Here is a 16777-nt window from a genome sequence, read left to right as displayed (position 1 = left end):
GAACAAGTCCAGAGGAGGGCCATGAGCATGATCAGGGAACTGGAGCACCTCCCGTATGAAGACAGGCTGAGGAAGTTGGGGCTGTTCAGCCTGGAGAAGAGAAGGCTGCATGGAGACCTCAGAGCAGCCTTCCAGTATCTGAAGGGGGCCTATAGGGATGCTGGGGAGGGACTCTTCATTAGGGACCGTAGTGACAGGACAAGGGGTAATGGGTTAGAACTTAAACAGGGGAAGTTTAGATTGGATATAAGGAAGAAGTTCTTTACTGTGAGGGTGGTGAGGCACTGGAATGGGTTGCCCAGGGGAGTTGTGAATGCTCCATCCCTGGCAGTGTTCAAGGCTGGATTGGATGAAGCCTTGGGTGAGATGGTTTAGTGTGAGGTGTCCCTGCCCCCGGCAGTGGGTTTGGAACTTGATGATCTTAAGGTCCTTTCCAACCCTGACTATTCTATGCTTCTATGAAATGTCACCCCAACATGGGAAAACAGGCTTTTCTTCTGCCCTCCCCACAGAGAGGAGTACTTTCAAAGTACTTAATTACAGTAAACAGAGGATAAAAGGGAAAGAGTAAGATGTCTAAGCTGGTTAATCAGCTTTGACAATTCCTGTTGGTTTTGTACCTGCATGCCAGGTGCTGGGGGGAAAAAAATTGCTAGTGAAAGAACCTTGCTGAGAAAAGTGAAGGCAGAAATAAATGACATGAATAAATGAATTTGTTCTGTTGTTTTTCTGATGAAAAACATGGGAGTTGTTATTGCACCTCTGTTTAAATGCATGTCTACCTGATGGGATAACAAGGACCTCATTTTGCCATGGTGGTGGATTTTACAAGGTTGTTAATGTAGATGGAGAGAGTGGTACCTCTTCTAGTGTGTTGTTTAGGAAGCTCCTATGGTGAAGTTTTACAGAAGCACCGATCTTGCATTAACTAAGTTCTAAAGTTTAAACCTGTCACGCAGGGTGGCAAAACTGTCTCCTTCCCCCACATGTTGACAGGATGCCTTTACTGGGTCAAGGTCTTTTAAAATTTGAATGAAAGTGAAATGGGAAATGTTCCTGCTGACTGTTCACAGTGCCTTTTGTTGGTTTGTCTTTTTCTTTTTTCTTTTTTTAAACCAAAGCAAGGAGTGAACTGATGATTTAAAAAAGGGCAATTAAGTAAGAAAGAAATGTGGCATCTTATTTCAGCAGTCAGAATTTGTATCTTTGCTGGATGACTAATGGAGGGGCCTTGCAATCCTGAAAGCAGCAGGAATAAAAAAAAGGCTTGTTTTAGAGGATGATAATTGGGTTAGAGGCATGTGATAAAAATAATTACTGTAATTACAAACTATACCTTTGTGCAAACATTGTGTTTTTTTCATGCTCTAATTACGGTGTATCGTTGTAATAAGGGTAAATAGTTTTAACTGTGAAATCTCCAGTTGTGTTCTGAACAGGGTATTTCTCAGCCAGAGATTGTCTGTGCTTATGCAAGTGAAATCTCACAGACTAAACCCTGCAGTATTACTTTTTGACTTTTATTCTTATTTAAATAAAACTAAATACTTTATCATTTATGTGTTTTACAAGTGCTTGTATGTATTGGGTGTAAACGGTGAGATTTTGGTTGCAGGGGCAGTGGCAGCAGCAGTCAGGTTCCAGCCAGCTCTGCAGCACTGTGCACCTATGCTCAGCTATTCAGGAGTGTGTGGTGCTTCTGTGAAAACATCCATTAGAACTGTCTGCCGTGGTACAAAGGAATGTGGACAGGGCAGCAGCAGGCCCCCCACTGCAGTCCCCAAGGGATCCATACATGCCATACTCCAAGCAGTGTTCTTCCTCCAAACAGCTTTATTGGGTTTTTTTTGTCACTGTATGAAAATTACTGATTTTTAGGTGATGTTCATAGATGAAAGATGAATGTATGTCTGCCTCTTCATCTGATACCAAATTAATCCTAATAGGGTTTTTTTCTGACATTATGCTACTGTCAGAATCGATGTGCAGCTAATGCACACCACCACTGCAGACTGAGCCGTATGATTACAAAACAGATTAGAGTGTATTCTTTATTAAACACTGTATCTGTCAGACTGCTCTTAGAATACTGACCAAGTATTAATCTTCAGAATATGATTTTCTTATGCAGTGTAGATTAGTGATGAGTCCATGAGGCAATTATCAGGGGATCTGTGTTCATCTCATGTAAGGTAACAAATCAAGTCCGTTTTGCAGCTGCCCTTTCCATGTGTCTCTGTAAAGCAGCGTCAAATACTTCCACAGCAAAGTCGACATCCTCTTTAGTAATGCACATCGGAGGTTTAAATCTAAATGTCTGAGAGAGGGAAAGAAGGAAAAAAAAAAGAAGAAATCCTTAATACCAAATGGAAATAGTACGGTTTCTACCAGCCCATCTAGGTCAGCACTCACTTTCTGCCCCTCAGTCAAACCTAAGTGTGAAAAATTATACAAGACCCACAGAGCAGGGACTGAAGCTTCTGATCAATGCACTCTGAAGTGGAACAGTTTTGGACTTGACTGCATCTAACACTTCTGACAAAGCAACTGCCTCCAACAAAGACTTAACTGGAGCCGGTGATGTTTGCCCCTCTATTAATGCCAGACAGAGCTAGTACAAAACCTTAGATGGGTTTGTACTAAGAAAGAACAGAGATGCAGATGTATGTTCCTTTCTGGCAGCTTTGCCACAGGGAAAAGTAGTATCTGTGGAGAGTGTCAGCCTCTTGCATTGTGTCAAGTGATTTTCTGTTGTATTCTCTGTCTTTTTTTTAAGGCCTCTAAGCAAATATAGCATGAAAGAACTGCTAGACACAAACTTTCAGTAAGTGTACTATAGCTTGAATGCATGTTGACCAGGAAAGCATATATGCACAGTTCGATTTGTCAAGAAAGCAGGTTCTTAAATCCAAATGTTTGATCTATATTATAATGTTTCCAGGAGTATTTAACTTACGTAAGAAACTTAAAACTTTCAGTTTGAATTCTTCTGTCATCATATGATGTAACTTTATGCAGCAACAGAGGAATAACGGTCTTTCCCACCCACAGCCTCAGCTGAAGCTAACACAGATAAACAGCACTTATGTGACACAGAATCAGATTTTACTGCACTCTGAGCTATTATTACCCGTGTTTTGGTCTGTGACTTGTGGAAAAACTGATGAGGTGGCAGCTGCAGTGTCCCATTTATTTTAGCCATTCTTCACATATCTCATACAGAAGCTGCTTCCTCTATACTACAGCACTTCACTGACATGACCAGGCCTGAGGCAGTTCTCTGCTATTAACTTGTGTGATGCAAGAAGGTGAGTACAGCATGGTGCATTTTCAATTGGGATGGGCTGATTTCCATTCAGATGCAGTTCCCACTTTTGTGCTGCTCTGCTGAGCTTGATAATAACAACTTTTCAATTTTTTTTTTTAGTTTGCCTAAATAAACTCTTTTAAATACAAACATTAAAGGTCAGGTGATAACCTGAAAACTAACAAAGACTTAGCATGCCTGAATACTGCTGACTTCCTCTAATTTACACAGACGACAGTACATTGCTTTTCTAGGGGAAGTTGTCCCTCTAAAGGAAAACTCCAAACTCGGAGCTAGTTCAACATTCTTGAATCAAATAAGTCCTGCCTAATTTATGAAATAAGCAAGATTAAACAGAGCTAGTTCCTCATAGTATGCATTTTCTGTTTTATTTACTAAAGTTAATTTAGCCTGAGGGAAAAGGGATGTAGACAGAAAATAAGCTTTACTTAAAACCAGAGGCTCAGTACCTGGCTGTAGAGTCCTCCTCTGCCTATCAGGACCCCCATGTCTTTACAGTCCTCCAAGATCTGACCAACTTCTTCAGCTGGAAGAGGGTGGCGATGGTCCTAAGGAAAGCAAACATTAAACTTCACTTCAATATTCAAAATCAGTTCTATGAAAAGGGAGGTATATTCCAGTCTTTCCAATAAACCTCACCCCATCTCTGGCTGTAAAAGTTAGCCAACATAATTTATCTGACATCTAAGATGAGATTATGCAATTAAGGCACACAAGTCACTGTTTACTCAAAACTTGTGAAGTACGTGAAATGCTGGAATGTTCTGTCTCATTTTTAGCCAAAGCAATGTTTTCTCCCTCAATTAGCTGTTTTTGAATAGACAATCTTTCTATTCTTTCAACTGGAATAAAATGTGAAAAATCTTTCAATGGCACTGTAAATTGAAAGCAATAAATGAAGTCACTAACCTTATCTGTCACCATTTCTACTCCAATCATAAGTCCCTTGCCACGGACATCACCAACAATCTTGAACTTATCCCGTAGTTTAGCCAGCTCCAGCAGCATGTATGTTCCCACATCCTCACTGTTTTTCTGTAGGCCATCTTCTTCAATAGCCTGGTTAAAATGACATACCGTGACAGTGTTGCAGGAAAAACTTCGAATAAAGTCTGCTAATCCCCATTTAGCTTGATGACACATTGTTTATCTCACTTCTTTGCAGAGTATGTTCCTTCACTACTACAGTTCTTTAATCTTTCTTACAATCATCTAATGTCACTGGAGTCCAATTTAACATAGTATTTTGTTGTTGCTGTGGTGTTTTTTGCATTTTACTTATTACTCCATAAACATCATCACAGAATCATACAATGGTTTGGGTTGAAGGGACCCTAAAGCTCATCCAGTTCCAACCCCCTGCCACAGGCAGGGACACCTTCCATCAGACGAGGCTGCTCCTCAACCTGGCCTTGGACACTGCCAGGGTTGGGGCAGCCACAGCTTCTCTGGGCAACCTGTGCCTCTCCATCTTTCTTGTTGACCCCTATTGGGTACTGGAAGGCTGCCGTAAGGTCTCCTCTAAACATAATCCAGTAATCCATGCTCACATGGAGTCATAATTGAAAAATACCTGACCAGGAGATTATTTTCAATATCTACCAGACATATTTTCATTCTTTCTCAGTGTCATGATGAGAAAATGATTTGACAAGGCATACCTGCATTTACTGGGCAGCAATTTAGGGAACAACCTGAGCGTTATAATTAGATTCACCAACACTATCCTTTTCAATCACCATCTTTTTTTTGTTTTTTCCTCTCCTCTCTGACATGCAGCCAGCTACCGGCACTGACACACAAAAACTGTTTTATGAACTTAATATTTGCATTAAGGAACTTCACAGTAAAACCAAAACCAACACAAAATACAATTACAGAAGTTGAAGTGGGTGTTTTCCTTTTTCTTCCTTTTCCTTTTTTCATATATGTTTCAGCTTTGTTCTATTGTCTTTTAATTAGGGATTTTTATTTTTTTTTTTCCTTCAGAAGGAATTCTGACTTTAAATATTTTTAACTATCTGGTCATTATGGCTTTTTAGGCATAAGGTAAAAAGCTGTAGAGTTGAAAACAATTTTGCTTAGCATGTGTGCCAGAGAATACATTTAGTTTAGCTGATAATTTGTGTAATCCTATGAAAGAGTTGGCTAAGGTTTTGAAAAGGCACTTTCCTACCTGTTTATTAACAAAGTAAAGAACATAAAGGAGACAAAGAAAGGCAATTATGAAAATATAGGAAGAGGGCTTTTATTCTTCTTAGAGGGATGAAAATTTTGCAGTGGAATTAATCAGGATTTTTTCCTACACGTAGGGTGTATTAGCCATGCATGCATAATACATGCATATGTTTATGCACTTTATACAGTAATTTAAAAAGATGCCCACATATAACTTTATAGTAAGAATAAATGTAAACATTTTTCATCTTTTGCTACAAGATGAAGTAGCAATATATAGTATGTATTAAACATATATAGTGAAATACATAAATTTATACAATGTTCTACCTACATCAAGAACTGCAGCTCCAACTGTGCAGGCCAAAGGGTTTCCTCCAAATGTATTAACATGAAGGTTTTGAGCCAAGGAACTTGCAATCTCTAAAAGAAAAAGAACAATATTGATTACTCTTACAGTTGCCTTATGTTTGGTAACAGTACTTATGTGTTTTAACTGTTACATTTGCTGTGCTTCAAGCCTGATTCTACTGGATACAACACAATACAAAGATTTCATTTTTTTCTTGCAAGTAGTCTGTGCAAAATGTAACTATTTCCAAAACCTATAGTGTCTAGCAGATGGTAAAAACAGACTTCTTTTTAAGAAAAGTCACACTTCCAACATCCTGTCAATTTTCCCCATAAACTGACATCTACAAATCTCCTTTACTAGGTTCAGCCAGTCATTTGTATGAACAAAGCAGCTGGCCTTATAAACTCACAGAATGTTGATTATTAATACTGTGAGTTCAACGAGGATTTCAAATATTTACCAGCTATACCAGCTGGGTAACTCACAAGGTCATCCCTGCCACAGTTATACAACTCACCCCATTTAGACAAAGCTTTGCACTGGTATAGCACAGCACTCGGTAAAAAGATGCGAGCAATGGGAATCCAATTCATCTGTCAATTGACTGAGACAAAGCTCAAGACTCACAGAGCTCAGCTGTTTGACACACATGTCTCCAGCAGGTAAATACTGTAGACTGTATTTTGTAATTGCTCTATTTTAAATCTTAGCTAAACAGAACTCTTGCACCTTTTGTTGTAACAACAGCTGCCATTGGAAAGCCATTACCGATTCCTTTTGCCAAAGTAACAATGTCAGGGACTACACCATGTGTCTGAAATCCCCAGAAATGGCTGCCTGTCCGTCCAAATCCTGTCTGTACCTTTCAAAAGAAAAATACACAGAAATCCCCATCACTTTCTCACATTTTATAAGATGTTTTGGTTTTCTTGTCTTTCTGTTGTCACTGATTTGCATTAAACTGCAACTATCTCTGGAGTCAACTTGCATTAGGATCCTTATTCAGATGGCTTTGCACAAAATACTATTTACTGTTATTGTAATTGGGTTTTTCTTTTGCATATGGAAGAGATAACACATCACCATGTCTTAGGCATGGTGAGATGCATAAATAAGCAGCTCCCATTTCAAAATTGAGAGGAAATGCAGTTGCTTATCACATTTCAAAAACAACCCCCTGATTGCTGATTTCTACTACTGCAATGCTTGAGGTACATACCACTGTCACTTTGAAGCATTTGCTACTATTTCAAAATAGTTTCAGCTAAGCAAATTCCATTTCATAATTCCAATTTCCAATTCCAATTCCAGATTCAAAAATGTATTTGCAGGGGTACACCAATTAATTCTCTTCTAGGGTTTATGTATGCCAACAACACTCATAAGAGGAAGTGGCAAGCCTCATACCACACATCTGTGGAAATTTACTGCTCCCAAAAGGTAAGGATTGAAGTCTGTGTCTAAAGTCAGAATACCACATAGCAGAATAAAGGTAGTAAAACCTGGAAGACTCCTATGCCTGGAAAGTTCACAGAATCATAGAATAGTTAGGGTTGGAAATGACCTTCAGATCATCCAGTTCCAACCCCCCCGCCATGGGCAGGGACACCTCCCACTAAACCATGTCACCCAAAGCTCTGTCCAACCTGGCCTTGAACACCGCCAGGGATGGAGTGTTCACAAAGATGCACTGTGCAAAGATGCACTGTGTTAAATTTACGCTATGAAGTGTATAGCATTTCATTCACATTATTTCCAGGCTTCCAGTTGTATTCTTTTAAGATGACTTTCAGAGGTACCCCAAATTCTAGAGTTGCTATGTAAAAAAAAAAAGTAACTCACTTCATCCGAAATACAGACACCCTGTCTTTCCCGTACTAGCTGATAAGCTTCTTTTAAGAAACCTCTTGGGTACTGAACAGCTCCATTAACACCCTGCCAAGTCAAAAAAAGAAAATGTCGTCAGGAACAGACAAATAATGTGGAGTTCGACTGTGTGACTATCCTACAATAGGGAAAAATACGAGCAGCCCTCAGGTAATAGCAAGACTCGTTTCAAGCTTCTGGCTTCAGCAGTGAAACTGCTTCAAAATGTTCCTGCCCAGGTCACTCATTCTCATTCCATAGGGATTACACAACTGTTCTGTCAGTTGTGCTGGTATAAATGTTTGTGAGGCCATACTGTAAACTGGATCACTCTAAGAAATAGTTGATTAAAGATGAGCTGCCAAAACAAGTACCTTAAAAAAATACATTCTGAGAAACCCAAAGACTGCTTTTGACGACAAAGCTAACTACAGAATTCACTTCCCCTCTTTTGTTAATTTGTTTAAAACATTGTTTCCTCGATTACTGTTCACCTTGCCAGTTTTTATTCAGATCAGAAATCCCACTCTAAACCTGGACTACAATGGCTTCTTAGACTTAGGTACGTAAAGGCTTAGAAGACAGGAAACCAGAGACAGCTCCAATTTTCTCTGTGGTCACAATTCTCACAGTTCTTTTCTTGCTTTTCCTGTTCCCAGGATATATCCAGGATATATTCTCTATTCTTCCTACACAGGAACCACAATATACAGCAGTTCTAAAACTAGGGTAAAGCACCAAAAAAATGAACCCCATGGCCACCACTTGCTGGATAGCTGCTAAAAATATAGTGGACAAAATGGCTGGGAAGAGGTGAAAGTAGGAAATGAGGTAAGGTTACAAAACCCGTAAAAAGCAGTATGAAAGTTGGAAGAAGGTATTAGACACTAAACAACAGCATGTATCACTATTTAAATGCAGAAAAAAATGTGTATGCTTAATCATAATTCTCTCTTTACCTTCATGAGCAAAGCTCTAGCTTCCCTGAAATCAGGAACAAAAGCTGAGATTTTAAGGCAGTGCAGCCATTCTTTCAAATATTTAAGCTACTTAAGGCATTAAAAATAATAAAAATCAGCAGAAGTCCATGGTTAGAATGTAGCTAAAGTTTGTAAGATTTGAATGTTTCACATTATTTTTGTTATCACAGTTGAGAAACAGCAAACTACCTACTTGAATTGGTTCAGCGATAAATCCAGCTATTGTCTTTGGTACTGAAGTATTCAGAGTATCTTTGAACTGTTCAATGTACTGGTCCTTTGCATGACATACACCTGTTCACAGGGGAATAGTTTAAATTTACTTTAAATGACACAAAATTAGCTTCAAAACTTGAAATTACACATCTAATCAATAAGTATTATCTGACTGCATGTTAAATATCACCTATCAAAAACACAATAGAATGCTAAATATTAAAGGAGAGAGTCCCTTATTTTCTCTTAAACGATTTATACTCTAAGGAATGACAAAACAGCAAGGCAAAGCTGACAGATATGTTATACATTGTACAGGTCAGTAAGCTGCAGGTTAGAGATGGCATTTGTGGATCACCTACGTAAGCAGAAGGAATAAGCAGACACTTTCTCAGGGGTTAACAAACATTAGTGTAAGACATGAGGAATCATTTAGGTTAGTGCAAGTATAAGGATTCTGGAAAATACAGCTGCACATCAGTCTATACTGAAATAAAGAACAGTATAGCTAATGCTATAGCTAATGCTCCCATCCACTAGATAGGAAAAAAAAAACATTGTTACGTATGCATGTGAATTAAAATACTACAGAGTGCTTGTTGAAACTGCACAAAAAATTCACTGTCGTTGTTAACAGGAGAGCAGTAGAAGGAGCTTTCGCTTTGTGCTGTGTGCAGAGTGGTTTGCTTCATGGTTTTTTGCGTATCATGGGCTACAGGTTGTCCTTGCTATTCATTCATACTACTCCAAAACAAAAGCTGTCAAAACTTCAGAAACAGCTGTTATGGTCAGTGCTGGAAAACACCAATCAACACTTCTGTTCTTTCAGATGTGCCAAACTGAGTTCCACAGCTTCCAGAGCTGATCATGACAAATGCTGGAAACAAAGGCTGGGATTTTAAGAACAAACCTTTCTCAGTGGGAAGCAGATGCTTTATGCCCTCTGCAATATTTTCTTTGGTCGCTCTTGCAAATCCTACCCAGAGGTCTACCTTCCCAGGAGGTAATTATAACCTATTTCCACAGCCCTCTAGTATTCTCTAATCTAAAAGCCAAATACTTCTTGTCATTGACCAACCTTCAGAACAGGTGCATTTTCGAACAGTTTGCACTGGAGAATCTCTACAATGGCTGCCTCCCCATGGACCACGAAAAACGTCTGGTAACATTGTCTGCCAAGCGTAAGAGATAGCTACAGGTTTGATGAGACCTTTCTAAGAGATGTTTTGAGCATACTTAGGGATGACTAGTGAAAAAAAAAAAACCAACAACCCCCCAAAAGTCTGTTAGAGTTAAAGGGGATACCTAGTCCAAGCAACCTGTCTGAAAAACACTAGTAGAGTAACACTGAACTTCCCCCACAAGAAATGGTAGAACAGAGACAGTTTTGGAACCAATAAGTTCCAGCAATAGTCAGTCAGTTGATAATTTCCTTCGTTTTGTTGTTAGTCAGCAGTTTTGGTTATCTCAGCGTAATAGCAATGTTTTTAGAGTTTCTAGTGGTACTTTATTAATCTGAAGTATGTTAAAAATCCGCAAAACACAGGGAGGCAGGCAGATCTAGTAAAGTAATTATAGGCTGGAAATTTTGCGCTCCAGCCTTTAAATTGTGTCTGCTGACAAACCACCACATGACTTCAGACAACTCATTTATTTACAAAGGGGCGACATTGTTACAAAGGAGCCTTTCTATAGCCAGTGCTGTGGCTGAGCTATCACCAGAACAAATCAGAGTAGCCAATGCCAGCTTCCTATCTGCTCAAGGGCAGGGAGATAACACATAGCCATCTACCCCTAACTGATACATCTCCTGTCTTGCTGAAATGAGAGACATTACAGGGTTGTTTTTTTTTTTTTTATTCCAGGGGAGGATCTGCTTCAGACTAGCTGAAAGCAGCTTTGCACAGATTTGCCAAAACCAACTTGTGAAAAGGGCTTCAGAGTGTTAATTTGCACCTTACCATGCAAGCACCAAACATGACTAAAGAACTGTAAATCATGACCACTCATGTTATGGCTGTCCCGTCTCCAAATTAGCATAAGTAACCTTATGGAGAAGGAAAGGGGACTGTGACTCTTGTACTTATACAGCAGGACAGCTACATTGTACCTAGTGACCATAAAGCACTTCAAGAATAGAAAATGTACTAATGGTTAAAACATTCAACAATAAACTGTTAGTTACCCAGATTATTTTTTAAAAACAAAAAATAATAAAAATCTCACTGTTAAACAACCAAAGCCATTGGCAACACCATGCTTATAAAGACCAACAGATGTCAATCCCAGCGTGTAAGGGCTGCCTCCATGGTATGCTCCTCTGTGCAAACAAAAAAGTAGATGAACATCACTCATTTCCAAGAAGGGACTGTAGCAATATTATTAGTTCAAAGAAGGTAGGTTTCTGAGCTTAAATTATTAGGGAAAATGAGCATTGTTACACTTGAAACACAAATATTCCTACTGCCATTTTTCCTCTGGCTTTGGAAGACCCATGACTACCATCTGCACTGGTTTCCTGAAATATCAAAAGTTAAAATTGTAAGGTAATGTTTTCAAGGAGAAAAGAACAATGATTGGAACCAAAAGCAATTCCAACAGTGTCTCATGAAGTTCTGCTGTAGCACCTGAGCCCTACAGCAAACATACCTGTTCTTTGAATCTACGGAACCGCTGCTCTCTCCCACAGATGCTGCAATCATTAAGTCACATGGTGATTTGCTACCAGTTTTATTGGCAAATCAGAAGTTCATTAATGATAATATACAAGCAAGGTGGGTACCCAATGTTCTGCTGAATGGAATAGTAGAAAAATACAGTGCTTCATTGCAAGACCTTGAGGCTGCCTGGTATGCATAGTAAAGAGAACTGCTCACACTCACTCCTGCACCACCTCTGCTGTGAAGCCAGAAGAGTTTTGTGTACCTGTGCAGTGAACTGTGGTTCAGGGATCTGGCAGAAAAATAAGGCAGCAAAATAAGCAGAAAAAAAAAAAATAAAAAATCCTTTCACCAGATTAGCTTTCAGCCACCGCAGTTCCCTGCTGCGGTTCACTGCACCATTACTCCAGAGGTACTTTTGTACCTGCACAAAGGGGACAAAGGGGGATACTGCGGGGGTGGAATGAAGGAAGAAAGCAGCAATTGCTGAAGCACGCTGTGGCTCTGAACAAGGGCCCACCAAAGCACATTCTTCGTGCAGAGACTAGACCCTTTTCTAAGTAACAAAGGCAAAATTGTAGGTTTTGTTTTGTATGCAAGCTAGTCCTAATGTACTGCAACAAATCTTCAACTCCTGTTTTACTCCTTTTTGTCAAATAAAATAATTTTATAGCATTCTACTCAGCACATCTGGGGTTAAAGTGTTCCCTATAATTCCTTGACTTAGGCAGATAGATACTTAATCACATACACAAATGATCATCATTACCTGAAAGAGATGATGTCGAAGCTACGAGTATATAGCCTTGCCATGAACATAGCCAAATCATTGGCTTCTGACCCACTGTTGGTTAGATAAACCACCTACAGGAGAATGCTTAGGATCAGTACAGTGCACAACCACCACGTTGCTCAGCATCAGGCCATGTCATTTAGTAACATCATGAGCTATGACCTATCACTACCAGAAGATTACTTCACTGCAGTAAGCAGTGTTGCCCATACACTACAGGTGAGAACTAAGGCTAAGCTTCAAGCTGATTCACACAGAAAGAGTAAAAAAAGAAATCTTTAAGAGTTGGAGTCTTCAGGTTTTCCTAAACTGGAACAGTGATTCAAAGAAAAAAAGAAAGTGTCTGGGTTAAACTTAACATGCCTGACTGAACAGAAATAACCTTCACAGAGGTAAAAAGTGCTGCAACAGTGTACCTGCATATTAGTTACTAGGAGTGACAGACATAACCATGGAATAGAAAAGATAAGCAGTTGGTTTACTGGGAACAAATGAAGATTAAGGGTAAATCCTGTTTATGAGTTCTGAGATTTGAAAACAGCTCAAACTCTATTGTCACCACTTTTAAAGTAAATTTGCAGAACTGGTTGAGATTTTCCACTGCTTAAAATATTCAGATACTTTACACTTTTGTTTTGTATTGTTCTGTTTTTGTTACTCTCCTTCCATTTCTAAGATTGCACTAACTTCATGCTCTTCATATGTTCATTTTATTACCAGTTTATTTTACCTGAAAAAAAGCCAGTATTTTTCTTACTCTTTCTGGGCATATGAAACATGACAATTATGTGGATTACTTATTTAAATGTCAATAAAGCTCACTACACAAAGTACTGTCAAATACTTTTCACTGCGAATTTTTATGAGATCAAACAAATTAAGCCTGACTACATGAAAGACTACATGAAGGGTAAGTTAACATCTTAGTTCCTTCAGTAACTTTTAAGCTTGGCAATGCCCTTTCACATTAACAACTTGACAGACAGAACAAACAGAACAGGAGCTTGGGATATTATGCTCGTCTACATTAGGTCTAAAGAAAAGGCTTTGAGGGTCATCATACTCTCTGACAGTCTGTAGTCCCCATACAGATTTTCTCTCCACAGATATTGTGGCTCTCACTTATTTAATATATATTTTTATATTAAATATTCCTTACAGACATCCCCTTCACCAGCCCCTGGTCCTGTAAGGAGCAAAGTACCTTAAGTGGATCTGGAAAAAGAGAAGTTAGCTTTTCAGCATACTCCTGGATTGATGGGTGCATGTAGATACTAGAGATATGCCAGAGGCGAGCAAGCTGTTTCTGGGTAGCCATAGTTACCTTCCTGTATGTAGCACAAAAAGAGACAAAAGGATTCAATTCTACACACGTGCACTCATACATGCGCACACCCATCTGTTATTAATACTAAAAATTCAGACACTGTGCCATTTGCCAGATCAATGAGCAAGCAGACAGAATCGATTAATCTCTCAAAATGCAGAGGAAATTGACCTTAATGTAAGTCATACATGACAATACAGTAAACTATATTCTGGTTTTAGGCTCACAATGCCACAGATTAACAAATAACAAAACTGAAGTAAATATCTTTTCCTGTATTTTATAGCATCAATCAAATAGTAACATACTTACGGGTGACAGTGACCAACACCAACAGTGACAATTCCAGCAAAGAGATCAAGGTATCTTCGTCCTTCATAATCAAATAACCACTGCATGTGTCCTTGATGTAGCAACAATGGCTGCTTGTAAAATGTTCGCAATGAAGGAGAAATATTTTGTTCACGAATCTTCTGCATGCGTTCATATGAATGAGACTGAGTGGAATAAAAAAAGTCAGTATCCATTTATGCTTTCTAAAGATCCAGACTAATGGAGCTTTAGTGAATCACATAGATTACACAGCTGTTTATAGCAGTTGTTCACAGAACTAAGACTTTAACAAATTCTGGCATGCAGAAGTTTCTACAAACCCCTGAAACTCAGCTTTTGAAGTAAGACTTCTGCACTTCTCTCTTCCTTAGCTTTTCAAACCAACAGGGTAGCCAATCTGTTACAGAACTGCCACACAGCTACATCTATAGGTTACACCCTGGCTGGAAGGGAATTAGTTTTTGTCCAAACTACCAAATTTTATAATCATATTTAATGGACAATTTATAGCAGATAAGCCTACCAGTCCAATCTAGTAATGCAGTCTTACTTAAATACAGGGTAGTATGTATGACTTACTTTGTATTTTTCAGGTACAAAATTGCAAGGAGGCATTTTTGCTTTTGTAGAGACAGAGCTTTTCCATTTCTGCTGCCTAAAGACAACTACAAAATAGTAAGAGAATTATCAAACACTTATTGAAGCGCACATCCAAAAAAGTTTCTCAATAAGTTTATTCACATACCAGCTATGACCAAAGCAAGTTTTGTTGTGTGTTTTGGTGAGGTTTTTTTTTTAGATATTTTCTTGTGGGAAAAAGCAAGCAAAATATATGTAGATTTTGAACCCCCAAAAGCACTTTCCTCTTATCCACTAAAATCCAGTTTTCATTTTCACATGAACTTTTTTGGCAGGGGGTTTCTAATACAAATTCTTATCTGTGAGCAGCAAGAGCAGGAATCCTCTCCAAGAGTGTGAGCCAGGAGCCCAGGGTGACCGCAGCCCTGGTGGTACTCTTGGGGACCAGGGTTCAGTCCCAACAGACCTGAACAAAGCACGGTCCACTGAGAGTGACCACCTAAGTGGAGGAGATGAATCGCATCCAGGGTCCACCCAGGGAGTCCAGTCAGGAGCAGCAGCAGATGGGGCCAGAAACAGGGCTGGAGACAACACAGGTCCAAGGTCCATCCAAGAGATAAGGCCAGAGGCTACCTGGTGGCAGAGCTGAGGCAGGGACTGAAGGGTCAGGGCTGAGCTGAAACAGGGCTCCAGGGCAGTGGGCACAGGCTCTGCGTCATGGCTGTTACAGCTCTCCCTGACATCTTCGCTCCTTTTTCCAAATTCCTGAAAACTTCACACTGTTCCACCTTCCATTTAGCTGGAAGTGCAATTAATCAGGTATCAGATAAAGCACAGAACCACAGAATGGATTGGGCTGGAAGGGACCTTAGGGATCATCTGGTAAAATATATACTCTCTGCATTCCCAACATTATCTGCGCACAACTATGGATTTAGTTTTAAACGTCTAAAGTTTTAAACAATTTCCAAAACACGTTAAAATGTAAATGAATGAAGAATAAAGTTTCCTGAAGTAAATTACATATGCTATTACTTCCCTTACAACCACCTACAGCACTAATGAATTATCCATCTACGCGAGTAGAGTCTCAAAAAGAAAGGCTGTAAGTTAGAGCAGTGCTGCCTTTGGGTCTCTTCCAAAGGGATCTGCAGCTAGAGCAAGTACACACACAGAACCCCAACCAAATCCCCCATGAGCGGGCTCCCGGGGACACCCGCTGTCCGCCGCCGTCCCGTCCCCCCGGCCAGCCTAGGCCCGCGGGACTTCGGGCTCTACGGCAGGATGGATTCCTGCTCCCGCTGCTCGCCGGTAAGGACGCGGGCTCCGTGCGCAGCTGACCCCGCCCGAGCAAGCCCCTCACGATGGGTCCCGGCGCTTCGGCCGCTCGCAGCCCCTCCCCTCGGCGCCCCGTCCCTCACGGCGCCGGCCGCTTACCGGCGCTGAGCCCGCGGCCGCTCCCCGCCGCCATGTCGGCGGGTGGCACACCGGCGCCGGGCGGAGCTCGCGCGGGGACCGCTCCGTTGTCACCCGGGTCTGCCCCCTTCCGCGTATCCTGGCAGAATTCAGATGTTTGGTACCGGAAGGAGCGGTTAGAGTAACAGAATCGGCCAGGCGGAGAAAGACTTCAAAGATCAAGTCCCAGCATTACCTCAGGGCTGCCAAGTCCACCACTAAACTGAGTCTCTTAAGGGCCTCATCTACATGGTTTGTGAACACAGAAGGATGGTGATTCTGCCGTTGCCCTGGGAAGCCTGTTCCAATGGCCGACCACACTGTTGGTCACCTGTGTCCCCTGGTGCAGCTTGGGGCGGCTGCCTCTTGTCCTATAATTTGTTACCTGGGAGAAGAGACTGACCCCTACCTCCGTACAACCTCCTGTCAGGTAGCTGCAGAGAACAATAAGGGCCCCCCCTGAGCCTTCTCCAGACTAAACCTCCCAGTTCCCTCAGCCGCTCCCCATCACACTTGTGCTCCAGACCCTGCACCAGCTCCATTGCCCTCCTCTGGCCCCGCTCCAGCACCTCGATGTCTCTCTTGTAGTGAGGGGCCCAGAGCTGAACACAGGATTCGAGGTGCAGCCTCACCAGTGCCCGGTGCAGGGGGATGATCACTGCCCTGGCCCTGCTGCCACACTATTGCTGGTACAGGCCAGGGTGCCG

At 40.8% G+C, this 16777-nt stretch overlaps 1 protein-coding gene across 2 annotated transcripts; it reads right to left on the bottom strand.

Moving 5' to 3' along the window:
• Window positions 1-1815: 1815 nt before the first annotated feature.
• On the bottom strand, window positions 1816-16161 carry AGXT2 (alanine--glyoxylate aminotransferase 2). Of its 2 annotated transcripts, none has more exons than XM_065662743.1 (14): window positions 16053-16161; window positions 14616-14701; window positions 14016-14200; window positions 13581-13704; window positions 12353-12447; window positions 11150-11243; window positions 10002-10095; window positions 8901-9001; window positions 7704-7796; window positions 6630-6723; window positions 5841-5929; window positions 4238-4387; window positions 3778-3876; window positions 1816-2317 (listed from the first exon to the last, which is right to left on the bottom strand). In XM_065662743.1, exons 1-14 carry the CDS (start codon window positions 16084-16086, stop codon window positions 2201-2203), a joined length of 1455 nt encoding a protein of 484 aa, XP_065518815.1. In that variant the 5' UTR covers window positions 16087-16161; the 3' UTR covers window positions 1816-2200. The 2 variants fall into 2 exon arrangements, with proteins under 2 accessions (XP_065518815.1, XP_065518814.1); XM_065662742.1 differs by having other exon boundaries at window positions 6591-6723; window positions 16053-16160.
• Window positions 16162-16777: the final 616 nt, after the last annotated feature.

This window comes from Lathamus discolor, chromosome Z (assembly GCF_037157495.1).
Source record: "Lathamus discolor isolate bLatDis1 chromosome Z, bLatDis1.hap1, whole genome shotgun sequence".
Lineage (NCBI taxonomy): Eukaryota > Metazoa > Chordata > Aves > Psittaciformes > Psittacidae > Lathamus > Lathamus discolor.
The sequence above is the reverse complement of the archived record's forward strand: the minus strand, read 5'-3'. Positions and strand labels throughout refer to the sequence as shown.

Excerpts from the sequence above, each read along its gene's own strand:
- AGXT2 (XM_065662742.1), bottom strand. The coding sequence starts at position 16,086 with ATGGCGGCGGGGAGCGGCCGCGGGCTCAGCGCCG. Across the intron at positions 14,201-14,615 it reads TTGTACCTGAAAAATACAAA|TCTCATTCATATGAACGCAT; the intron begins GTAAGTCATACA and ends TATTCCACTCAG. Across the intron at positions 11,244-12,352 it reads TTCGACATCATCTCTTTCAG|AGGAGCATACCATGGAGGCA; the intron begins GTAATGATGATC and ends TTGTTTGCACAG.